The sequence below is a fragment of the Lepus europaeus genome, chromosome 2 (assembly GCF_033115175.1).
Source record: "Lepus europaeus isolate LE1 chromosome 2, mLepTim1.pri, whole genome shotgun sequence".
In the NCBI taxonomy this organism is placed as follows: domain Eukaryota; kingdom Metazoa; phylum Chordata; class Mammalia; order Lagomorpha; family Leporidae; genus Lepus; species Lepus europaeus.
In genome coordinates this window covers 173,582,557-173,608,851 of record NC_084828.1, presented here as the reverse complement: position 1 = coordinate 173,608,851, position 26,295 = coordinate 173,582,557, and the positions used below count along the sequence as shown (strand labels likewise).

The 26,295-nt window shown below is 44.7% G+C and overlaps 1 protein-coding gene across 5 annotated transcripts in view; it reads right to left on the bottom strand.

Annotated features, from left to right (window-relative positions):
* The window catches only part of GOLGA4 (golgin A4), a 126,973-nt gene that overhangs the window by 59,878 nt on the left and 40,800 nt on the right, over positions 1 to 26,295 (bottom strand). For all 5 annotated transcript variants that reach the window (XM_062216111.1, XM_062216092.1, XM_062216103.1 and 2 more), the window contains 4 exons: positions 25,436 to 25,501; positions 14,771 to 15,085; positions 11,918 to 11,965; positions 8,974 to 9,030 (listed from right to left, as the gene is read on the bottom strand). In XM_062216111.1, coding sequence (XP_062072095.1) covers positions 8,974 to 9,030; positions 11,918 to 11,965; positions 14,771 to 15,085; positions 25,436 to 25,501 — 486 coding nt within the window. The remainder of the gene's footprint in view (positions 1 to 8,973; positions 9,031 to 11,917; positions 11,966 to 14,770; positions 15,086 to 25,435; positions 25,502 to 26,295) is intronic.

The following is a 26,295-nucleotide window of genomic DNA, read 5'->3' as shown; positions in this document are numbered from 1 at the left end:
TCGAGACCCGGCTGCTTCATTTCAGACCCAGCTCCCTGATAACGCACCTGGGAAGGCAGCGAAAGATGACCCAAATGCTCGGGCCCCTGTGCCCATGTGGAAGATTTGTAAAAAGTTCCAGGCGCCTGGCTTTGGCCTGGCCCAGCCTTGGCCGATGTGGCCATTTGAGGAGTGGACTAGTGGATGGAGATCTCTCTCTGCCTTGCGCTGTCTCTCTATGACTCTGCCTTTCAAATAAATAAAATAAATCTTTAAAAAAAAGAGGATGAACTAGTCGATTGCCAAACAATTATATTTTTAGTTTCAGAAATTGGTCAAACATATTGCTTTCTTTGTCATTAAAGAGCCTTCTTAACTAAATCCAAAGATCTTTATCTCTTTGTTATATACCAGCCACTAATAATTCAACTGAGGCACCCACCTTCCATCACCTCGGGGGTCCCATTGTCCTGGTTTCCTGTGTCCCTCACCAACTCTGTAGCCCCTCCTGGGCTCAGCACTGTGTCCCCTGTTTCTGCCTGTCACGCGCTCCCGTAGAGTGCTAGAGATTTACCACTGGGAACGTGCGTGCTAGCCCGCCAAAACCGCTTTATTTTTCTAGGACTCCTCCTCACTACTTAACTAAGTTTGAAATATATAAATATTAATCTTTGCTGATCCTTGCGTATGATCAAAACATTTTACGAATTCTCTACAATTCTTAGGTTTACCTTTTCCCACAACTATAACCACAGACCAGATTCAATCAGTTATTTTCAATAACTGATTTCTTTTGCTAGCCTTCTAGAAAGTTTCTTATCTGAAGTCTTCTGGCTTAATCCATTGCTCACACATTTGCTAGAATAATTTTCCTCAAATGATATTTTCAAGGACTCATAAGCAACTCCACCTCTCACTGTTTCAAATTTATGAGTTCTCCAGTCCACAGAGGTGCTGTCTGATACCTACTGTCCTCCAACTCCCCCACCCACACTGCCCCACGTCCCCAAGCCCACAGCAGTAGTCTTCAAATGCTGGTCAGGTCCAGAATGAAACTACCACAGCCCCATGGTGAAGCTAGAAACAGAGGAACAATGTGGAGATTTTTCTTATGTCTAAATTGCTTTCATTTAAGCAACGGTATGGAGGTGGACATTTGGCTCAGTGGTTAACATGCCACTTGGGACACCCACATTCCATACTGGTGCACAAGTGACCAAGTCACAGCTCCACTCCCAAATCCTGCTTCCTAGTAATGTGCAGCCTGAGGGCGAGCAGGGGATGGCTCACCTGCTGGGACACCTGGCTCCTGGCTTCGGCTTGGCTTAGTACCAGCTGTGGGCATCTGGGGAGTGAACCAGCAGATAGGAAATATCTAAATGTCTGTCTGTCTGTCTCTCTCTCTGCCTTTCAAATAAAAATAAATAAAAGATTAAAAAAAAAAAAAAGCCACTCAAAGGGCCAGCACTGTGGCATAGTGAGTAAAGCAGATGCCAGTTCAAAACCCAGCTGCTCCACTTCCAATCCAGCTCTCTGCTATGGCCTGGACAAGTAGTGGAAGATGGCTCAAGTCCTTGGGCCCCTGCGCCTGCATGGGAGACCCAAAAGAAGCTTCTGGCTCCTGGCTTCGGATCAGGCCAGCTCTGGCTGTTGCAGCCATTTGGGGAATGAAGCAGTGGATGAAAGATCTCTCTCTCTCTCTCTCTCTCTCTCGCTCTCTCTGCCTCTGCATCTCTGTAACTTCCTTTCAAGTAAATAAATAAGTAGTTTAAAAAAAAAAAAAAAGCCACTCTAGGGACCAGCATTGAGGCACAGTGGCTTAAACTGCTGCCTGCAAGGCTGGCATCCTATATTGTTTGGTTTGAGTCCAGGCTGCGCCACTTGCAATTCACCTCCCTGCTAATGCGTCCAGGAAGGCAGAAGATGGCCAAGTACTTGGGCCCTGCCACCCATGTGGAAGACCCGGATGAAGCTCCTGGCCCCTGGCTTCAGCCTGGCCCAACCCCAACTGTTTGGCCATTCTGGAGAGTGAACCAGTGAATGGAAGGACTCTTGCTCTGTCTCTCCCTCTCTCTGTAACTCTGCCTTTCAAACAAAATAAATCTTTTTTTTAAAAAAAGCAACTCTATTTTGTCCTCAGGATATGTCCATCCTAATTTTTTTAAATATTAAAATAAGCTTTCCTTCATGAAATAATGACCATAAAGCAATCTGGTTGCTTATTCTCCATATCTCTACTTGAAAAAAATAAAAGCAACCCTATTACAGGTCTCCTTTTCCCCATTTCTGGAGAGAACTGGGAGGTAATCCTTCAGCATACAAAATCCAAAACTCTGATAAGAATTACCCTCCATTTCACTCCACACATCGTCTTTAAGTAGGTCCTTTACTTTCTTTAAAATTCATTTCTTCTACATAATTGTCAGCCATCTACTCATTCTGGATTCTGTCAGCAGCCCACGAAAACGTCTACACTTCTACACTTCCGTACCATGGTTTTTAGATTGTGTATGTTACCAGCTTCTCATCTAGACAAGAAGGCTTCAGCTACACAGGGTGCATCTTTTAATCGTGTCCCCTTCACCCTCTCCTGGAACCACTACTCGATTCTATCAAAGAACACTCCATAAACAAGAATGACCACTGTTGTAAGGACCTTATGAGCTGTCTACACTTAGATCCCAACTACAGTCCACAGGCTGGCTGGTAAAACGCCCAGTACCTCCACGGCCGGGAATTTCACTAGTTCTACAAGTGGACGGTAGTGTCTGGGGTCACTGTGCACTTTTAGTAAGTCTTCTGGGTGGGCACTGTGGCAGGGCAGGTTAAGCCAACACTTGGGATGCCTACATGCCACGTCAGAGACCTGGTTCAAGTCCTGGCTGCACTGCCTCTCCAATCCAGCTTCCTGCTGATGTGGCTCGGGGCAGCAGGTGATGGCCCAAGCCCTGGGTTCCTGTCATCCTCATGGGAGACCCACATGGAGTTTCTGGGTCCTGGCTTTGGCTTGACCCAGCCCCAGGTATTGAATGGATTTGAGGAGTGAACCAATGGACAATCTCTTTTCTTCTCTTCCACAGATGTCACTCTACCTTTAAAGATCAATTATTCCGGGCCAGCGCTGCAGCTCAATAAGCTAATCTTCCGCCTGCGGCGCCGGCACACTGGGTTCTAGTCCCGGTCGGGGCGCCGAATTCTATCCCGGTGGCCCCTCTTCCGGCCAGCTCTCTGCTGTGGCCCGGGAAGGCAGTGGAGGATGGCCCGAGTGCTTGGGCCCTGCACCCGCATGGGAGACCAGGAGAAGCACCTGGCTCCTGCCTTTGGATCAGCGCGGTGCGCTGGCCGCAGCGCGCCGGCCATGGCGGCCATTGGAGGGTGAACCAACGGCAAAAGGAAGACCTTTTCTCTCTGTCTCTCTCTCTCTCTCACTGTCCACTCTGCCTGTCCAAAAAAAAAAAAAAAAGAAGAAGAAGAAAAAAAAAGATCAACTATTATGAATAAATAAATAAATAAATAAATGGTCCCTTTTGGGACAGGCATCTTGCCTAGCCATGAAGACCTCAGTTGAGATGCCCACGTCTCACTACAGGGCGCCTGGGCTCAGTTCCTGCTAATGGGCTCCCTGGGAAGCAGCAGCTGATGGCTCAAGTGGTTGGCTCCTTGTCACTCACATGGGAAATCGGAGCTGAGCTGCCAGCTCCTGGCTTCAGCGCAGCCAAGCCTTGGTCCCTGTGGGTATCTGAGGAGTGAACATGGATAGGAGCTCTCTGTTTTTCTTTCTGCCTCTCAAATAAATAAATAAATATTTTAAAGTCCTTCTTTATACTTTGAAGACCTTTGTAAGAACAAATCTAATCCTTCTTCCCGTGACACAACTTTCAAACTCTGAATCCCACCAAAATCAAACGTCAAATTATTCCTAGTAAACCTTACTGTCTCCTACTGTTCTCTATCTCACCAAAGGACATCACCATTCACTGGGCCACTCAAGCCAGGAGCCTCAAAGTGACCTTTACCACTGCCTCTTCAGCCATGTCCGATCATCAGCAAATTATACCAGTGCTACCTTCAAAGTAGGTGGCAAATCTGACCATTTCTCTCCACATTCAGTCCCCACCACTACTGCAGGTGTCTCCTAACTGGCTCCAACTCCCCACCACCATTTCCCAAAGAGAAAGTCTCTGACCACCCTTTCTCAAGGCTCACTCAACCTTCATCTCTATGTTTGCTTTATTTTTCTTCAGAAGTTCTACTACCTGACACTGTGCTACAGATTGTACGTACGCCTTACCCTCTAGAAAACTTCCTTCATTGATCAAAGGTGTGTGTGTGCGCACACAGAAAAAATGATCCAGGTATTTACTAGGTCTGGCACAGTACGTATTGATTAAATACTATGCCTTTTCACATAACACAACCCCCATTTGTCCAACTACTCCCAAAGAACATGATTTCAATCCCCTTTCCCATTCAGCTCACTTTGTTTCTTAAACATTCCAGCAACTTGATTAAATTGTTTAAAAAATGATGCCAAGTACTGATTCTAAGTCCAATCTTTTTTTTTTTTTTTTTTTTTTTTTTTACAGGCAGAGTGGACAGTGAGAGAGAGAGACAGAGAGAAAGGTCTTCTTTTTGCCGTTGGTTCACCCTCCAATGGCTGCCGCGGCCGGTGCACCGCGCTGATCTCAAGGCAGGAGCCAGGTACTTATCCTGGTCTCCTATGGGGTCCAATCTTAAAATTCAGCATCTTTCTTGGGGGAATAAAAGCCACATATCAGTCACTCAAGATTTACAATCATCTGACAGTTTATATACTAACTTCAATAATCAAAATCATTCTGCTAGAGCATAAACGTATGGAAGGAAAAAAACCTCAGAGATCACAATAAACTGTATCTCCAGTTTAGGTTTAAATCAATAAAAATTTAGAAAATATTTCCAATTTGGTGCTCCTTCCCTTTCAACAGTTCAACATAGCCCCTCTTCAACTTACAAAAACAAGATACTGGATTGTAATAAAATTGCTGTAAAACATCTACCCCTCTATTCTTTTAAAACACAATTAAACTGGTTGTATAAATGGAAACCTTATGAAAGAACAAGTAAGAAAACACTGTTGGGGCTGGCGCTGTGATGTAGCAAGTAAAGTCACTGCCTGCAGTGCTGCCATCCCATATGGATGCCACAAGACCTGGGTGCTCCACTTCCAATCCAGCTCTCTGCTATGGCCTGGGAAAGCAGCAGAAGATGGCCCAAGAGCTTGGGCCCCTGCACCTAAGTGGGAGACCTGGAAGAAGCTCCTGGTTCCTGGCTTCCGATCAGCCCAGCTCTGACCATTGAGGTCATCTGGGAAGTGAACTAGTGGATAAGATCGATCGATCGATCAATCAATCAATCAATATCTCTCTCTGCCTCTGCCTCTCTATAACTCTGCCCTCCAAATAAATAAATAAATCTTTAAAAAAAAAAAAGAAGATGACACGGTTGAAGCCCATCTCCAGAGGGAAAGGCGAGGTCTGGTTGGGATGCACATTTTCAATGTGTATTTACAGTATTTGATCTGTTCAGCACAACAATAAGCGGCTCTATAATAAACTTGTAAATATACAACCAATTCAATAATTCTATTATTGGCAATTTAAATTACTTCTAAAGTTTTGTAAACTCTTGCATTAACATTCTTCTAAGCATTAGTTTCACAAGGTCGTTATATTAAAATTCTGATGAATGAAATGTAGCTAATATCTTTAACTTTCACTAATATTTTATCCCACTATGGTCAGAGGTGATCTCAAGCTGAAAAAAAGTGAACATTCCTTGTCTGTGGTTAGCTTGAGAATACCCACTGTGGACAGAATGGCGTCTGGTAAGCCTGGGTAAAGCACAGGCCACGCACAGGCAGAGGACAAGAAAGGAGGAAACATCGAAGGCGACGCTTTACTTCATTCTCCATTTAACTGACCTGGAAAGCAATGAGAGAACCCTTCCTACCTAAAGGAGCCCACAGTCTGCAAAATGCATTTACCTCTTCCCCCCATTTATAGGGCTTTTATGTTATAAGAGTCACGATCAGGCAAAGACATGACAGGAAATGTTTCTACTTACCTTTTTTTCCTTTTTCCATGATTTAAAGTGTCTAATATGGTTGATACAGAAACAAGACATGTGCCTACACAGAGCTGTTGTTTTGTCATCTAGAAATTACTATGGGAAATGCTCATGAATTCCACCTATGCATATTTCCATAACCACACAGGAAAGAAAAAATACTAGGAATAATTGTTGAATGTCTTAATATAGTAAAATAAAGGCCGGCGCCGTGGCTTAACAGGCTAATCTTCCGCCTTGCGGCGCCGGCACACCGGGTTCTAGTCCCGGTTGGGGCGCCGGACTCTATCCCGGTTGCCCCTCTTCCAGGCCAGCTCTCTGCTATGGCCTGGGAAGGCAGTGGAGGATGGCCCAAGTGCTTGGGCCCTGCACCAGCATGGGAGACCAGGAGAAGCACCTGGCTCCTGGCTTCGGATCAGCGAGATGCGCCGTCCGCAGCGGCCATTGGAGGGTGAACCAACGGCAAAAAGGAAGACCTTCCTCTCTGTCTCTCTCTCTCACTATCCACTCTGCCTGTCCAAAAAAAAAAAAAGGCGTCAGACTCAAGTGTGGTCTATGAATAAAGTACCCAGGAACTACGTAACTTTTACAACTTTATGGGTTATACTATTATGGAAGGAAATTCTTTCCATAAACAAAAGTCCTCCAGGCGTGTACTTTGGTGCAGAAGTTAAGATGCTGCTTGGGATGCTGCCATCCCATAGCGCAGTGCTCAGGACAGCCACAGCTCTGCTTCCTGCTAAAGCACACCCTTGCAGGCAGCAAGGATGACCCAAGTACTTGAGGTCCCTGCCACCCAAGTGGGAGATCTGGACTGAGCTCCTAACCCCAGGATCCTGGCAGCCTGGACCAGCCCTGGCTCGAGTGGGCATTTGGGGAGTAAACTAGTGAGTGGGACTTCTCTGTCTCACTATCTCTTTCTCTATCTGAAGTAAATATTTTTTAAAGTACCTAGAAGAGCTGGTGTTGTGGTAAGGCGGGTAAAGCTGCCACCTGTGAACCGGTGTCCCATATGAGCACAGGTTTCAATCCTGGCTGCTCCACGTCCAATCTAGCTTCCTGATAGAAGGGAAGGCAGCAGAAGATGGCCCACACACTTGGGTCCTTGCCACCCACCTGAGACACCCGGAAGAAGCTCCTGGCTCCTGGCTTCGGCCTGGCCCAGTTCTGGCTGTTGCAGCCATCTGGGGAGTGAACCAGTGGATGGAAGATCAATTGATCTCTCTCTTTCTCTCTCTCCCCTTTTCTTCTCTCTCTTTCTTTCTCTCTCTCTCTCTCCCACACACACACACACACACACACACACACACTCTGTCTCTGTAACTCTTTCAAATAAATAAAATATAAATTTAAAAATAGGCCGGCGCCGTGGCTCAATAGGCTAATCCTCCGCCTGTGGCGCTGGCACACCGGGTTCTAGTCCCAGTCAGGGCACCGGATTCTGTCCTGGTTGCTTCTCTTCCAGGCCAGCTCTCTGCTATGGCCCGGGAAGGCAGTGAAGGATGGCCCAAGTCCTTGGGCCCTGCACCCACATGGGAGGCCAGGAGGAAGTACCTGGCTCCTGGCTTTGTATCGGCCCCCGTTTTGTATATATTTTGAGCTAATAAATTCCATAAATTATACAGTGTTAGCACTGCTAATACACTAAACTCTGATTTTTCCTCAAGCTACATGTTTCAAACTTCTTATCGTGACCCTGATTTTGGTAATAAATTAACAGGAAGTAGCAAAACAAAAATCATGAGGAACATTCATAACAAAAATAGGCAAGTATCTCCTACGATTAGGTAACGCTGAAATGATTCCAAACACTTCCACAGCATGCTCCGTGACATTTTGTTTTAGAGTGTACCTCTCCCACCCCTCAGGAGTACATCTTCCCAGACCCATACCTGAGTGTGTAGAGGGACTCCCCTGCCCCAGACTCCCTGCTACGTGAGTCACTGACCTAGTTACCAATCTCAATCACCAGACTTCAAAACACATATCAACGCAACAGTCTGATCAACACCCGGACGGCTTAGCCTGCGACAGGGCGACATCTTGTGACAGGTTTGCCAGCGCTGCCTGCGCGCTCAAGACCTCCTGTACCATCAAGGAGCTCCACAGCGTGGCACACCTCCAGCCGTAACCAGAGCCCTCCACAGAAGCCAGTACCGCCAGGCAGCCGGCCTTGAAGGAAACGCTCTCACCAGCTGCTCACGTTATTCTCCCCTCTTGCATGGCAATAAACCATGTGATGTGTGAAATCACACTTGGATCATCTGCCATGTCCACCATATACAACACCCACAAATACCAAAACACAACAAGACAGCATCAACAATAGCAGAGGGAAGAAATATGGTATCAAGTGGACCCAAGAGCAAAGGACCCCAAAAAGTCAACAAGTACTCACTGCAAAGCACAGCAGGCTGGCGGGGGGCAGGGGGTTGACACCAGCCATCCTGCCCACTGAGAGGGCAAGAGGGCCCCCAGTAAGACACAAAGGAGCTTCAACAGACCAACCCCTAAGAAAACCTCCCCCCAAAACTACAATGAACCTGGATTATTATTTTATTTCACCATAAAGATGGTTGGCTAGAGAAAGCAAAAAGAAGCCTGAAACACCAGAGGAACAGCTGAACTCTAGAAGCTACCACCAACTGTTCAGTCAGACAAATGATATTCTGGTACTAACTAGGACATTCTCACCCTGTTAATTCTGACAACACATGTGTTTGGAAAACCATGCATTTTAAAACTCTTAAAAAATAATCATGGCTTTGTAACCTGGGTAGATTATTATAATTAAGTGCATATGAAACTACCCTAACATATATAATAGTTTGGATAAATAGAAAGGATTTAATTACTGTTCTTTAAGTACTAATCACTGAAACTTACCTCTCTTAATTCTCCAATTCTCCGAAGTGCTTTATCTTGACTCTGACTTAATATACCCTTTAATTAAAAAAAAAAAAAAAAAAAAGGTTAAACAAAACTGCATGGCATAGTAATGCAAAATAAATCAAAATAATTACTTTAAAAATATTACAACTGTTGAGGACGGTGCTGTGGCAAGCAGGCTAAACTGTGGCTTGCAATAACTAGCCACACCCATATCAGAGCAGCAGCTGGCATCCTGGCTACCTCACCTCAGACCAGCTCCCTGCAAACGCAGCTGTAATAGCAGCACATGACAGCCCCAGTACTGAGCCCCTGCCAGCCACGTGGAAGAACCAGATGGAGTTCCAGGCTCCTGGTCTGGGCCTGGCCCAGTGCTGGCCACTGCAGCCATTTGGGGAGTGAACCAGCAGGTGCAGGCTCGCTCGCTCGCTCTCTCTCTCCCCTCTCCCATCTGTCACCCTGTCAATTTTGCCTTTCAAATAAAGAAATAAATCTCAAACTTTTAAAAATTACAGCTTTCAGAACTAAAACGTTATGACCATGTTGGAAATCTGTTAAATGTTAGTGGTTATACAACTCTATACCCTCGTTAAAATACATAGGCAAGTAAATCAAACAAGAAGTAAATTTTATTATTATGTCAATTTAAAAAATAAAAAAGTTCAATCAAATTTCAAATGCAATGTATTTCACTGTAACCTATAATGTGTGGAATATATCAATTACCAGCCTGTTCTAAAGGTTTTTGTGACTTAAAAAGAAACAGTTCTTGGGGCTGGTGTGGCGTAGTGGGTAAAGCTGCCATGTACAATGCCAGCATCCCATAGGGGAACCAGTTTGAGTCCTGGCTTTCAATCCAGCTTCCTGGTAATGGCCTGGGAAAAGCAACAGAAGATGGCCCAGGTGTTTGGGCCCCTGCTACTGACATGGAAGATGTGGAAAAAGCTCCTGGCTTCAGCCTGGTCCAGCCTTGGCCACTGCAGCCATTTGGGGAATGAACCAGCAAACAGAAGCTATCGCGCTCTCTCTCTCTCTCTCTCTCTCTAACTCTGCCTTTCAAATAAATAAATGTATAAAAAAATCATTTTTCAAAAATAAATAGTTCTTATTTATATTAAAGCAAAAAGTTGAGGGACACTATAGATGGCTAAATTATTAATCATACATAAGAATAAAAAAGCTAAAAGAGTAATACTGAAAGATGGAATGACTCTTTCTTGAGAGGTATGCCTTCCACTTTTGGAAGAAAATAAACTTGTAAAGTTACCATCTATGGAAACAAAAAAAACCATCCATTCTTGTTCAATATACCTACATAGAAGAAAGAAACAGAGTGACCTGGAGCTTCCCTGGTGTGTGTGGACTGACAACAAAAAGGCAGGGACTCAGGTAGGCAAATGGTTTGCCCATGGTCAAGAGAATGTGGCTGGATTGCATTTGTGTTCCCTTGTATGTGAATAAAACTAAAACTAAAGGCTTTTTTTTTTCCTAAAGCCATGAGCACAGGTTTTATTCATTAAATTTCAAATACAGGTTTTAAACACAGGAAGATAAATGCTGAAAAAGACAGTTTGCAGTAACTTTACAGCCGCATGATCTGGAGTCCGGCTGCTGGAAAGTGGCCCCTACCTATTTCGGGCTGTGCAACACTGAACATGCCAGGAGCCAGGAGCCGGGAGCTTCTTCCAGGTCTCCCACACGGGTGCAGGCGCCCAAGGACTTGGGCCATCTTAAACTGCTTTCTCAGGCCATAGCAGGGAGCTGGATCAGAAGTGGAGCAGCTGGGTCTTGAACCGGCATCCATATGGGATGCTGGCACTTCAGGCCAGGGCGTTTACCCGCTGTACCATAGTGCTAGCCCCATTGCAATAATCTAATTTTCATTCTTTAGTGTGTACAATTAGAACACTAAATTAGCAATGAATAGCTGTAACCATTCTGAACTGATTATATTACATTTATTAGTGGTTAAAAGGTATGGCAGATTAATTATTTTAAATAAATCACAAGAGAAACAAATTAATTTTACCAAAGCCCACTTTAAAAATTAGTTTTGAGTTCGTTAAGCTTAATGCTAACCTATTTGAAATCATTTTTAAAATATTTTTTATTTTACTGGGCCATAGCTCTCTGCTATGGCCTGGGAAAGCAGTAGAAGATGGCCCAAGTCCTTGGGCCCCTGCATCTGCGTGGGAGACCCGGAGGAGGCTCCTGGCTTCAGATCGGCACAGCTCCAACCCATCGCAGCAAGTTGGGGAGTGAATCATCAGATAGAGGACCTTTCTCTCTGCCTCTCCTCTCTCTGCATAACTCTTTCAAATAAATAAATCTTAAAAAAATTTTATTTTAAAAACACAGCAGACTGATAGCACCATTTGAACTGGAGTAGATGTTCCCCTTAACGCTGATGTGCAGTGGGTATTTCTGGCCACAAGCAGGATGGCAGACTGGGGCCAAGGTGGGTCGCCCAGAAAAGCTGTAACAGCTTCTTATCCCCACGTGTAACAGCCTCTAAAATGGTGATTTTAGAAGACAGGATGCTTGTTTTTAGCACCTGATAAAATGCTAAGAAACAGAGACACCTGCAGAAATCTAAAGCAGAGGGGAAAACACAGACAGCTCAGTGTCTCTTTTCAATAACCCGAGAAAGCAACCTGCAGACTGAGAGACGAGGAAACACACTCGAAGGAAGCAAATGTGATTTAAATCCAAACCTCTTAAACACTGTAGGGACGGGAAACTGAAGTGCATCCCTAACAAATGTAAAATCTCAAGGATGTCTCGTTCACTCTCTTCACCACACCTCCCATAACAGTAAAATAGGTTACATATTGTAATCATATGGAGAATTATTAAAAAGGGACAGTCAGAAATATCTTACTGTAACATCCTCTAACTATAACATTGCATGACTCAAGAATAAAGCAAATAAATCACTTACTTGTAGCTTTTTCTTCTCTCTCTGAAGAGTCTGATAAGCTGTAACAAGCTAAAATAAAGTCATCAATAATGTTAGTTATTCCTAAACAAGTGGCATTATACTAAACTCTCAAATAATTCTAACATATCTCTATGACAGTCAAAAGACATACAAATGAGAAGGGCCTTTTATTAACAACTCAACCTAATTAGATGCATAATAGGAAACCTCTTTCTAAAAAGAAAAATGTGACTTGACTATAAGAAACAAACTCTCTGCACGACTCCTGCTTAGACACATATCTCTTTAAGCTTCAGAACCTAATTTCACAGGTGGGGATTTGAACCTGGAGGCAGGAGGCTAGTCAAACTGTAGTCACAGACTCCATCAGCAACATCATCTGGGAGTCTGTGGAAAAGCAGGTTCCTGGCGAGAACTGAGTGAGAACGGGGAAGGGAGGGTGGGAAGAGGACTCGGCTCTCAGAAGCGCCCCAGCTGCGGGCTACAGCAGCCTCATACCTGGTACCTCGAAGTCCCTTACAGTAACGGGCTCTGTACTACGTCTGTAAAACTCGGGGGGAAACTTACAACTGACACGGGAAAGGTGGTCATTCAAACAGCAAAGATGTATTTAACCCAAACTAAACATTCTCGCACCGCTTGGCGAAAGTAAACCCCTAAGCGACAGGGCCCTGCGCAGCTGAAGGCTGTGAGTGGCTCCAGGGCATTATGTGGGCCCTGCTGCACGAAAGTCCGAGTGGTCTCTGAGGAGAAGGCTGCGGGCAGCTCTAAGAGGAAGCACGCCCCCGCCCTCAGTCTTGCCAGTCCCCTGTGAAGGCTGTGCACTGTGTGCCCCCAAACGCCCCCTCACGTCCTGAGTCAAGAGGCAGGGAGCAACGGAAGGTGAGGCCAGAAGCAGACGTAAGGACACAGAGACAAAATTCTGCTTATGGAGGAGGAGACAAGGGCTGTGGGCTCTTTGGTCCCTAATACGCTACTTGGTTGTACCTGAAGTAGCACAGGACAGCTGAAACAACCAGAAAGACCTAGAAGCCAATCAACACTGCCAACTACCACCTGTGTGGCCTTAAACACGTTCCTGCATCTCCTTGAGTCTGCCATCCCTTTTCTACAAAACAGAGCTAACTATGTCTACTTCACGGGCATGGTACAAAAGCCAAGGAATTACAAATATAAAATACACAGTGTCTGGCCTAAAGCAATATTAATTATACTGCTGCCTCAGCTTCACACTTAAAAGCTGTGGATAAGTTACTGAAGGTAACGTGAATATAAACAAGCAAAAAGACTCTAGACTAGTACTAACTGTGGTGTAAATTAGAGAGAGAGAGACAGAGCGAGCGAGCGAGCGCGCATTCTTAGAGGAAAAAGCTGCCTGACCGCACCAGTGCCCCTGGGATGCAGCAGCTACAGTGCCGTTCACACAGCCTGAAATCCAACAGCACGCGTCCTGGGAGACAGTCAGGGACGACTTCCTCCAGAAGGGCTCCCCGAGGAAGAAGTGTTTCAACAGGACAGGACAGGACAGGACTCGAGGGAGGGCAACGAGCACAACGCAGCTGGAAAGGAAAGAGCCACGTTCCTGAAGGATCAGAGACACCTCTTCCTCCCTGAGATGGTCAGGGGCTGTCACCCTCAGAGAAATCCTCATAGGAGGATCCATCTGAGGGGCAGGCACTGGTGGTGGAGAAGACGCTGCCTGGGACGCCCATATCCCGTATCTGAGATCCTGGGCTCCTTTCCCAGTCTACCTCCAACTCCAGCGTCCTGCTAATGCCCCGTGGGAGGCAGCAGGTGATGCGTCACGTACTTGGGTCCCTGCCACCCATGTGGAAGACTCATGAAGTTCCAGGCTCCTGAATTCAGCCTACCCTGAATGTGGGCATGTAGGGAGTACACCAGTGGGTGGAAGGTCTTTGTGTATGTGTGGGGTGTGGATGTCTGTCTGTCTCTGTCTCTCCCTCTTTCTGCCTCTCAAATAAAATAATTTAAAACTTATTTATTTATTTGAAATCAGAGTTACACAGAGAGGGAGAGAGAGAAAGAGTGTTCATCTGCTGGTTCATTCCCCAGGTGGCTGCAATGGCTAGGGTAGAGCCAGATCGAAACCAGGAGCCAGGAGCTTCTTCAGGTGTCTGGGTGCAGGGGCCCAGATATTTGGGCCATCTTCCACTACATTCCCCAGGCCATCTGTAGGGAGCTGGATCGGAAGTAAAGCAGCCAGAACTTGAACTGGTGCCCATATGGGATGCTGGCATCACAGGCGGTGGCTTTACCCACTATGTCACAGTGCTGGCCCCCAAATAAATATTTTAAAAATGAAAAAAAGATTCATAAAAGGCAAAAGCATAAATGCAGGCACAATCAGAAAGAACCAAATCTGAAGATCAACAGACACCTAAAATATAACTGGAGTCAATCACAATGGGAATCTGGTTGGCAGACTTTGGAGCCGTGGTACTTAAATCTGAACAAGGGAGGCTATGTGAGGAGGAAGGCGGATGAACTCTATACTGGGTGTCAAGTGACCTGGAAGAGGAGGGTGGACAGGAAAGGGACACAGAATGGGAGTCTCAGAAGGGTATGGACAACAAACATTTACCAAGCGTCTTGCTGCAGGGCCTCTGTAGCACTGAAGATCTGCACCAAGACCTTGCCAGACTACCTACCATCACTAACCAGAGTGTCTGGTGAATCCAGCTGAGCTAAAGATGCACAGGGTTGTAAAAGCAATATAGCAAAGCAAATGAAGAGAACAAGGAGGAAGATTGTGTACAGTGGATTAGTGACATCCCACTCTGATCTGCTCACCATTCTGTCTACTGGAAACAAAAGGGCCACCCACGCACGTACCTCGGAATACTTTCCTCTGTAGCTACTCAAGCTTCGCTCCATTCTTCGCAAGCGCTGAATCAACTGTTCTTTGTTGAGACAGTCTGAACTCCCCAGTGAGTCTTCGGCCTCACTCTCCATGTCAGAGGGCGGATCAAAGGTGGCAGTGGAACAGTCCAAGTCAAGTCGATTCAGGGACTCCCTGGAAGACGTGCGTACCAAAGACTCCTTGGAAGAAGATCGGAATAGAGACTCCTTTATGGGACTTCGAAACAAAGACTCCATGGAAGGCACCCGGAGCTGGAGCTTCTGTGCAAAAGACTGTGTGTCGCCTGGCTGCAACCAAAACCCAGAAGAATGCGTGGGTTACAATACACATGTGTACTTCCAGTGTCCTCTATCACTAGCAATGAGCCAGAATGCGTGGGTTAAAACACACGTGTATATTTCCATTGTCCTCTATCACCAGCAATGGCCCATAAAGCACTAGGAAATGCAGTCTATATTCACGACAGTTTACACACTACACTGTTTTATGAAAAAGAAAAGGCAGCTGGCTATTTCTGAAAAAGGACTGGACCAGGAATCAGAGGCTGTGGTGCGGGTCCCAGGTCTGCCAGTCATCGTCCAGGTGACCTCACAGGTGTGTTGTGAGGGTCATCAACTATCCTGTGAGCTCCTTGAAAGCAGTGACCATTTGGGAACCCCTCATGCAGCACCAGCATATACCAAGTACCTAAAACGGGAGTGTACACTGTGAGGGGTGTGACAACTAGCACAGCAGGGTCACCTGTAAGTCTCAGAGATGCCAGGGGAGACTGAGTCACGCGTAGGCAAGGATTATAAACAAACAGAAAGATTCTCTTCAGTATATAATTTTAAAAATTCAACAGAAACACTCTTAGAGGCTTATTAATATTAAATAACACTACCAGTAGTATGGGTTAACATTAATACTGCTGAGAGTGAAGATGAGCTAAAATGTCCTACCCCCTCCATATGCACACAGATTGACAATAGTATAACCTAGTAACAATCCAATGTTCAACCACTACAGGATACATTATATACAGTAAAGTATATGAAGAGATACACTATTAGACGGAAAACAATCAGGTTATAAATAATGTGCCTACTGTGAACTCATTTAGACTTAGAATACATAGTTCTCAATGTATGCATATGTTTGCACAAGGCCTTTAGAAGCAAACCATGAAGGACAAATGCCCTAAGTCAACAGAGGGTCTCTGAGGAGTAGGATTTGGGATAGCTTTTTCTTCTCATTTTTATATTTTTCAGTACTTTGATTTTTTAAGAAAATAAACAAGTTTTATCTCCATACTGGAGGAAGAGGAAGGTTTTAAGTGGAAGGAAGGACTAGTATGTTAAAACGATTTAAGATCATTTTACTGATATTCCATTTTCAGCCACTCCTGACCCATGAAAAATGCACTTTTCAGTTCACGGCAGACAATTTTCTTGTAAAAATGCCCTAGGACAAACAGGCGAAGCAAGTTCAAAGAATGCTACTAAAAAAAAAGATTTTAAAAAAAATAATGCTACTAACAGCTGGTATTTTAGGGTCAGCCAGAAGTCAACACACAGTGTCAAAGTCTGGAGTTCGTAGATGCTGATGACTTAGCTGTCACAGCTCCTATGTTTGGGAGTCTCATTTTTAAGTGTAGTGATTCAGTCTTTAGGCTGCTGAGATGGGCTGCTTACGTTCAAATCCAGGCATCATCACGGCGCTCTGCATGACCCTGACCAACTTCCTTAACCTCTTAGTCCTGTGTCCTGCTCTGTACATGCAAACGACAAAAATGATGATAATGAGGATGATACAGTACCATCCACGTCACCTGGCTGCCCCAAGGACTGAATGCCTTACAAAATGTTTACAATGTGACAAACAATTATTGTTATTAGACAAAGAGACTAAAAAAGATGCTGAATCAAATAAAAGACAAACTTGCAAGGAAGAATGTCATTACAGCACACAGCGAATCTTTAGGCTTAGGAGCCGGGAGCACAGGCTGTATCTCCCCACTTTATGGACAGGCACTTTGGGTAAGTCACTTAACCATTCGGTGCCTGTCTCCACCTATTAAATGGAGATAACAGACAGCACACACCTCATAGGGTAGTTGTGAAGAATAATAAATACATGAAGTATTTGTGACTGGCTTGAGGTCAACACACAGTATTACCTACAGGTAGAATCTAACCTTGCCTTCCTCCTTGCCACCACACCCTGTTCTTGCTCAGGGCAACCACACGCCCCAGTAACAATATTCACCTTCTCAAACACAAACTAAAGCCACAATGAGATACAACCCCACACTCATCAGAATGGAAAAATACAAAGTGTTGATGAAGGTGTACAGCCAGCTATTCTGAAGAACTGTTTGTCAGTATTTAAATCTAAAATAGTTTGAGCCACCAATTTCAGTCATTAAGGGTACACTTTCAGAAATGTGTAAAGATGTTTAGTAAGATACCTCCCCTAGGAGGTTCACACCTCCCTTAGGATATACCCCATGTGAAGAGATAGATAGGTCTGGGCCTCTTCACTTACAAGGCCTAAAACCCAACAGATTATTATCAAGCCCCTTCTATCAGGTTCTATTTGCCTCTCAATCAGAAAAATTACTTGTAGCTTAGATAGCACCTTTCTTAGCTCCTCTAATAATGACTCTGTCCTTTGTTCTAGACCCTGTCTAGTGCACTTGAGCCTCATTCCTTTGTAATCATAACCTCTACTCTACCACCAATGGCTCTACTCCCAACCTGTGTGTACTGATGGTCCTCTTCCCCACTTAATGCTGTATAATTGTTCAGACCTGGTTAAGGCCACTCTTAGGATCATTGGTTACTATCCTCACCCTGTCTTTTATGACCTTGTCTAAATATGATCAGAGTCGGGGAACTTGGAAGGCTTCCATAGCCTTGGCAACTCATGACGACAGCCTAGGGTGGTTACTGGCGCCATAAACTAGAGTGTCAATTTGTTGGGTCAACAACAGGAGTCACTGTGCACTTGCTCCTGATGTGGGATCTCTGTCCTTGATGTACTGTACATTTTGATTTAATGCTATAACTAGTACTCAAACAGTATGTTTCACTTTGTGTTTCTATGTGGGTGCAAACTGTTGAAGTATTTATACTAGATTGACCTTCTGTATATAAATAGAATTGAAAATGAATCTTGATGTGAATGGAAGGGGAGAGGGAGCGGGAGAGGGGAGGGTTGCGGGTGGGAGGGAAGTTATGGGAAGGGGAAGCCATTGTAATCCATAAGCTGTATACTGGAAATTTATATTCATTAAATAAAAGTAAAAAAAAAAAAAAAAGATACAGACTAGCAAGTTCCTAACAGCACTATAAAAAATAGCCCCAAACTCAAAACGTAAAATTACTTTATAGTACTATGAATTGAAAAGAAAAAAAAACATACTATATTCATTACCAAAACAAAGGCAATGAGAATGAATGATTTATAGCCAACCACAAGCAACAAGATAGATAAATCTCACAGAGAAAATAAACCCACTTTTGATTCCATTTACATAAAATTCAAAAACAGGCAAAATTAACCAACAGTGTTAGAAGTCTACTACGGTTCCCCTGGGGACGGAGGGGAGCGTCTGGAAGGGCACACAAGGCCTTCTGGGTGTAGGTAAGTTCTGATTTTAGGTCTTGGTGCTGGAGATAAGGTGGCTTTGGTTTGTGAAAATCCAGAAAATTACATATGAATGTATTATACTTTTATGTGCATATATACATGCATTATGATATTAGACTTCACTTATTTTTTAAATGCACTTTCCCCAGACTCTCTCACCTAGAAGTAGGCCATATGACCCAGTTTGTCCAATAATACATATTAAATGAGAAAATCTTCAGGACAGAATCTTTTGGGACAATTACTGATTTACTGAGGAAACAGAATCTGCCTCTTGTCCCTGTCTTCAGCCTTCCCCCTGCCTGGAACAGAGATGCAACACCTAGAAAGCCATACGTGTTTGTGAGGGTGGAAGGCAAGTTGTCAGGACGGGCCAGCTTAGGGGAGACCAGGGACAAGGAGCTAAGGGGAAGGCCGGCGCCGCAGCTCACTAGGCTAATCCTCCGCCTTGCGGCGCCGGCACACTGGGTTCTAGTCCCGGACGGGGCGCCGGATTTTGTCCCGGTTGCCCCTCTTCCAGGCCAGCTCTCTGCTGTGGCCAGGGAGTGCAGTGGAGGATGGCCCAAGTCCTTGGGTCCTGCACCCCATGGGAGACCAGGAGAAGCACCTGGCTCCTGCCATCGGATCAGCGCGGTGCGCCGGCTGCAGCGTGCCAGCCACAGAGGCCATTGGAGGGTGAACCAACGGCCAAGGAAGACCTTTCTCTCTGTCTCTCTCTCTCTCACTGTCCACTCTGCCTGTCAAAAAAAAAAAAGAAGCTAAGGGGAAACCGTGGGTCTTTCTGTCCACCTGGCTATCTGGAGGCCTTCTGAGACATGAAGAACTAAACTCCCACTGGCACCCACTGTTGTCAGTTTCTGGCACTCAAGACCTTCTCTATCACTCCTTTTGTTAAAAGTGATGGAGGTTAGGAAAGTGGAAATACACAAGTAAAAGCAAATACACATACCCGCTTACCTGCTTTGTCTCCCCACTTCCCACTGTCCCCTGCACTACTCTGCGTCAGTTACCCGTCATCAGCAAATCTGCAGTGGCCCTCTGACTCTGGCCTCCAATCTCTTACCAACCTGCTCCTGCCACACCGTCACCACGACTGATTTTCTTTCCTTTTCTTTTCAAAAAAATATTTATTACTTAATTGAAAAATTCAGTGATATAGAGGAGAGGAAGAAAGAGCTCTTCCATCTGCTGGATCACTCCCCACATGGCCGAAACAACCGGGACTGGGCCAGGCCAACGCCAGGAGCCTGGAGCTCTGTTCAGGTTTCTCATGCAGCTGGCAGGGGCCCAGTGACGTGCGTGGGCCACTGCTTTCCTAGGTGTGTTAGCAGGGAGCTGGATCAGAAGCAGAGCAGCCAGGACTCAAACCGGCCCTCTCACATGGGATGCCGGTGTTCAGGAGGCACCCCAGCACACTAAGCTACAACAGTGGTCCTACCAAGAATGATTTTCTGATTCCAATTCTTAAACACATCACATGGACTCTGATTTAACACAAAGCTCCCAAGATTCAATTTCCTATAAATCCATCCTTCCATGCAACAAACACTTGCTGTGCCTTGAGCAGAAGTGCTGTGACGTGCCTCAAGACCTGTGCCCACACTTCCTCCCGAAAACAGAAATGCTAACAACTCAGTTCTTACGGGCAACGTGAGACCCCATCCATCAGATGTGTCCATTCTTATGGCCTAAGCACTTTACCAGGACCACTACCAGAGCATTCCCTGTACTCTGATATGTATGGTGCCAGTGCCGCTGTGTAGCGGGTAAAACGGTCACCTTAGATGCCAGCATCCCATACAGGATCCACACTCTCTTTGTCCCTTGCCAAAGTGCTTTCCAGAAACCAGGCACTTAGTATGTATCTGTTCAGCTGAACCTGAACCTGGCAATATGACAACAGTGATCGAGTGGGATACATTTAAAGACCCAATGCCTGGGCAGAATCATTTGTATCAAAACACATCTTCTATACATGCAATGTATCAAAACACACTTTTATTATATGCAATATATGCTATTTTGGAAATCATCAAAAACTAATATTAATCAACAGCATTCAGGAAGAAAGGAAAACACATCCACACAAGTGTGCTTAGTGGTTTTACTTATAATAGCCACCAGCTGGAAACAACCCAAGCACCTACGAACAGGAGAGCGAGCTGCGAAACACTCAAAGGAATACTACTAAGAAACGAAAAGCAATGACTGATCGCCACAACACGGGTGAAAGGACAAAAGCATGCTGAGCTAGAGAAGCCTTCCACAAAAGGGTGCGTGCTCCAGGGGACTTCATTAGAGGGTGAACCAACGGCAAAGGAAGACCTTTCTCTCTGTCTCTCTCTCTCTCACTGTCCACTCTGCCTGTCAAAAAAAAAAAAAAAGGAACTAAAAGATAAGCTCACAGGGCAGGAGTTCGGCGTGGTGCTTAAGATGCCTGCACACCACACTGGAGGATCTGGGTTAGATCCCCAGCTCCCTGCTAGTGTGGATCCTGGAAAGCAGCAGTGCCAGCTTGAGTAAATGGGAAATCTGGATTGTGCTCCCCACTCCCAGCTTCGGTCAGAGCCAGCCCCAAGGTCATATGGGTATCTGCAGAGCGAACCAGCAGATGCGGGGGGGGGGGGGGGGTGCTCATGTGCACGCCAGCTCACTCTCTCTCATTCTCTACCTTTCAAATTAGAAAATAAATTTATTCTGCTGCAAAAAATAACCTGAAATCCATGCATACGAGGCCACTAATACCAAGTTCTATAGTAAGCAAAACTGATCTGTGGTATGGTAGAAACAATTATAACAGTGGTTCCCCTGGGGGGAAGAACCTTAAAAGAACTTTCTGGGGTGCTGATAATATTCAATACCCTACATGAATGCCAGAGGGGTCTGGCTTACAGATTTGTTAAAACACAGTGTACAGTTGAGTTTTAAAAATTTCATTGTATATTAATTGCACCTCAAAAGAGAAAATACAAATACTGAGCTCAAGTTAATGACATTCAGGCTGAAATACTAGGGGACCAGACTGTTGCACTTTGAAATGCATAAAAAATGTATTGAAGGACAAACAGAGGAATGGACAGATGGACAGCTGAATGAGAAAGCATCAATGGTAAGTATGGGTGGCAGGTACGTAAGTGCTCACTATCATGCTCTTAAACTTCTGTTTGAAATTACATAACAAACTGGGGCCAGCGCTGTGGCATAGTAGGTTAAGCCTCTGCCTGTGACACCGACATCCCATGTGCGTGCCAGTTCAAGTCCTGGCTGCTCCACTTCTGATCCAGCTCCCTGCTAATGGCCTGGGAAAGCAGTGGAAGATGGACCAAGTGTTGGGCCCCTGCAACCACATGGGAGAACCGGAAAAACTCCTGGCTCCGGATTAGCCCAGCTCCAGCCATTGCAACCATCCGGGGAGTAAACCAGCAGGTGGAAGACCTCTCTCTGTCTGTCCCTCTCTCTGTAACTCTGCCTCTCAAATAAATAAATCTTTAAAGAGAGAGAGAGAGAGAGAGAGAGAGAGAGATGAGAGATGAGAGAAAGAGAGGTCGGAAATGACAACTGCTTAGCTGTCTAGACTGATGGCCAGAAAGTTACACCTGCTGACAGTGCATGGAGGATGTGAGGACCTTAGGGCTAGAAAACAATGGAGCAAACTGAGAAAACTGTCAGGACAGAACAAATTGTACAGGAAAGGAAATGTTCCTTTATTAAAAAAAAGAAGTTACGTAACAAACTGTTGAAAATAAATGAAAAAACAGAAACATTCAAACAACAAAAGGCAAAATTAGATCAAATACTGCCATAATTTCTATTATATTAAAAAATTATAAGTGGTTTTTAAAGCAAATGTTTATCCCCATGATTAACAAGACAAAAACAGCAAAGGAGATGGGCAATTTAAATCCCTATATTTTGCTTTATCCACTCTAATGAAATTCAGTTCTCATTTTTTTTTAAAGATTTTATTTATTTATTTGAGAGGTAAAGTTACAGACAGTGAAAGGAAGCAAGAGAGAAAGGTCTTCCATTCGCTGGTTCACTCCCCAATTGGCTACAACAGAGCTGAGCCAATCCGAAGCCAGAAGCCAGGAGCTTCCTCCAGGTCTCCTGCAAGGATGCAGCGGCCCAAGCTTTTGGGCCAGCTTCTACTGCTTTCCCAGGCCATAGCAGAGAGCCAGACTGGAACTGGAGCAGCCGGGACTAGAACCCGTGCCCATATGGGATGCCAGCACCGCAGGTGGAGGATTAACCTACTGTGCCACAGCACCGGCCCCCTCATTTTGTTTTAACAGCATAGAAATTCAAATTAAGGTGATGCATGGCAAAGACATAACAGATAGACAAAATGTTTGCGTTCTTGTCTGACGAGAACAATCCCACAGTGCTGCCAATAACCAAACCTGGACGTATCATTTAAGATTCATGGCTGATTTCTCATAGACACATAAGAGGGTAATACCAAATCCCTGACGCTTCCTCAGCTCCCATATATTAAAACTATGATCCAAGGAAACACTTCACAGCTTATCAGATAACAAAATATATTTTTCTCTATTATGTGACAGCATAAACTGGTTATCTTCCCAGAGTCACAGGTTACTTGGCGACAAGGATGTGCTGTCATCACTGCCAGCTGTGTCACTGTGAAAGGCCAGAGTGCGCCTACACAAGTGAAGGCAGCCGAGACAGCACCTCTGGCTGGAACCGTGCTGTGCAGAGCACGGCTGCGGGGTTGACAAGTCTGTCTGGGAGAAAATGCCAGTCACCCGCATTCTTCTGAAGAGGAACTGAATGAATGATTTTGATTAGCACAGTGCTGTGAACTGCATTAGACGCCACACTAAAATCAACTATTTTAACAGAAATTGTTACGAAATATGTATCTACCTTTCTCCTTCTTAAATTAAGAAGCGAGTATATCTTTCTTAACAACACTCGTGGCACAGCAGGTTAAGCCTCCTCTTGCGATGCCGGCATCCCACAGAGCGCCAGTTTGGTCCCCAGCTGCTGCACTGCCAATCCAGCTCCTCGCTAATGCACCTGGAAAAGCAGAAGATGGCCCAGGAGGGCCCCTGCTTCCCACGGGGGAAATCCAGACGGAGTTCCAGGCTCCTGCCTCAGCCTGGCCCAGCCCTTGCAGCTGCGGCTATTTAGGGAGTAAACCCGCAGCCGGAGGCCCTCACACTCTCACTCCTGCAGGCGGGCTCTCTCTCCCCATCTCGCTGTGACTCTGCCTTTCAAATAAATTAAAAACAACACTCCTGCTATCATTGTTATATTGTGTACCAAATCTACTGGTTGCTACAGTATAGTCTGTGCCCATATTAAGGAGGGGTCCAGAGGCTGCTGTGTTTCATGAACTCTTGGGCTTGCTTTTCATTTGACCTCCTACCTCAGCATAAGCTACGATGTCTTGCTGCTGTCAATACGCCCACCACAGGAAGCACTGCAGACCCTTCATGTATACACTCAGTTCCTGATCTGCTCAACCCAACAACCGACTCATCAAAACTTTGTTTAAAATAAAATAGACCCTGAGTGAGGGCATCTCTTTATTATGAGAATGATATTCTAAATGTAAAATGCTTAACACAATGCCTGATGCGTACTAAACATCTGGGAAATGCAATTTTTTAAGAAAATAACTACAATTTATTTTAAGAAAGCACAGGCTTTTAGTGGGCTTACTTCCTGAATATCATCCACAGTCATTCTTTAAGTAAAACTACCTTGAACTTGCTGTAAAGCTGGCTATCATTCACGCTAGTTTTGCATTCATGTCTGTATTTAACCATTTTGCACTATTCTATAAAAGAAGTTCCATATTTTAAGTAAATTCTTTAAAGATCACTGGATATGGCCAGTACTGTACAGTTTGGATTGGGCTTCTCAATACTCACCCCTGCCTTACTGCTATTACAGAACATGATGCAGAGGACTTGGGATGACCAGAGAGGCGGCACAGGCCCGAGTCAACGCCCAGGGACTCGGGCTCTTCCCAGAACCTGACCAGCTCCAGCTGAATGCCGTAAGGACCTCAGCTCACACGTCCCTCTTCCATCCACTGAGTTCCAGACGCTGTTGTTTATCATCTGCTAGACAGTACTTAACAAAGTGGCTGGTCTACATAATTTAGTCCACAAATCATTTATCTCATAAATCAAATTGTGAAGATTCTTCCCCTGAGTTCATAAAACTAGAAACATTACTGCTCTACATTAGCGAGACCACTGAGAACAACTAAAACATTTGTAACAGCAACCACTAAAACCAAAGTAAACATACATTTATCTAAGACACTGGCTATCATTCCGATTTTCTTCTTCCTTTTCCAAACCGGTCCATATGTCACTTGAGGCCCACTCTCCCTGAAGTCTCGAGCTGTAAAATCCTCTGGCTGCAGGGATTGCCCTGGCACTTGGGATGCCCACACCCCTGTCAGCGTAACTGGCTGCAATGCCTGGCTGGGCTCTTGCCTCCAGCTGCCTACAAATGCAGACCCTGGCAGACAGTGGTGAGAGCTCAAATCATTGGGTTCCTGCCACCCATACACACACCTGCATTAAGGTCCCAGCTCCGATCTTTGGCCCAGCCCAGTATGCATTTGGGGACCACAACAGCAGACAGGAGTTCCCTCTCATTCTATCAAATAAATGAATTGTTTTTTTAAAAAAAAAATCTCATTTCTTTCATACTCTCCTTCCAGATTATGTAACTAACATGTTTCTCAATATGGCTATCTCCATAACTTCTTACAACTATAAAGTCAGATTTCACTTTTAAAAAGCTTTTACTTCACTTCCCTCATTTTTTAAAATAAGAAATAAGTGAATGTCACTTTCATTTTAAACTTTTCCCAAGAAACCAGAAACAAACTTGTATTTGCAATACATTAAATTTCAAATGTTTTATATTATCACTGTCTCAACAGATTCAAATGCTGATAAAATTAGATTGACCAATAACCTGAAATGACTTATTTTTTAAAACAATTAATAACAGACCTGATGAATGGTTGGTTCACTTCCATTAACATTGTCAGGAGATTTCACGGCATAGGCAGATGCATTCTAAGGAAACAAGAGAAACAGCATAAAGAAAAGGAACAGAAAACTGAAGTCCCACAAGAACAAAGTCCAAGTACCAAGACCTATTGGACACATTTATCTATTAAACAAAATTAGTAATTGTTCATTGATTAATATTTTCATGCAAGGCAAAGCTAGTGTGGTAAGTATTTTAGGAAACTCATTTTGCTGTAATATATGGAACCAAACAGCAAAGATTAGTATGTAAAAAAAATTATTTCTAGCTAATCACAAAACTCTTACAATTCTATCTCCAATTTTTTCCCCATGACAAAAATCAATGCCAGGAACTCAATTAGCAAAATTTATTTAAATAAAAGACTATCTAGGAAAAGAAATAATGCCAACTATTTCCTAAAATAACATTCAAATTAAAATTATTTGGCTAAGCAATGACAACAAGAAATGGAAATGCCAGGGCCAGCACTGTGGCGTAGTGGGTAAAGCTGCCACCTGCCAGCCCATGTGGGCGCCAGTTCAAATCCCAACTGCTCCACTTCTGATCCAGCTCTCTGCTATAGGCCAGGAAAGCAGTTTAAGATGGCCCAAATCCTTGGGCCCCTGCACCCACATGGGAGACCCAGAAGAAACTCCTGGCTCCTGGCTTTGGATCGGTGCAGCTCCAGCCATTGCAGGCAGTTGGGGAGTGAACCAGCAGATGGAAGACCTCTCTCTGCCTCTCCTTCTCTCTTTCAATTAAATAAATAAATCTTAAAAAAAGAGAGAAATGGAAATGTCTCATTTATTTGAAGGCAGCAATCTAAATGAAACTGTTG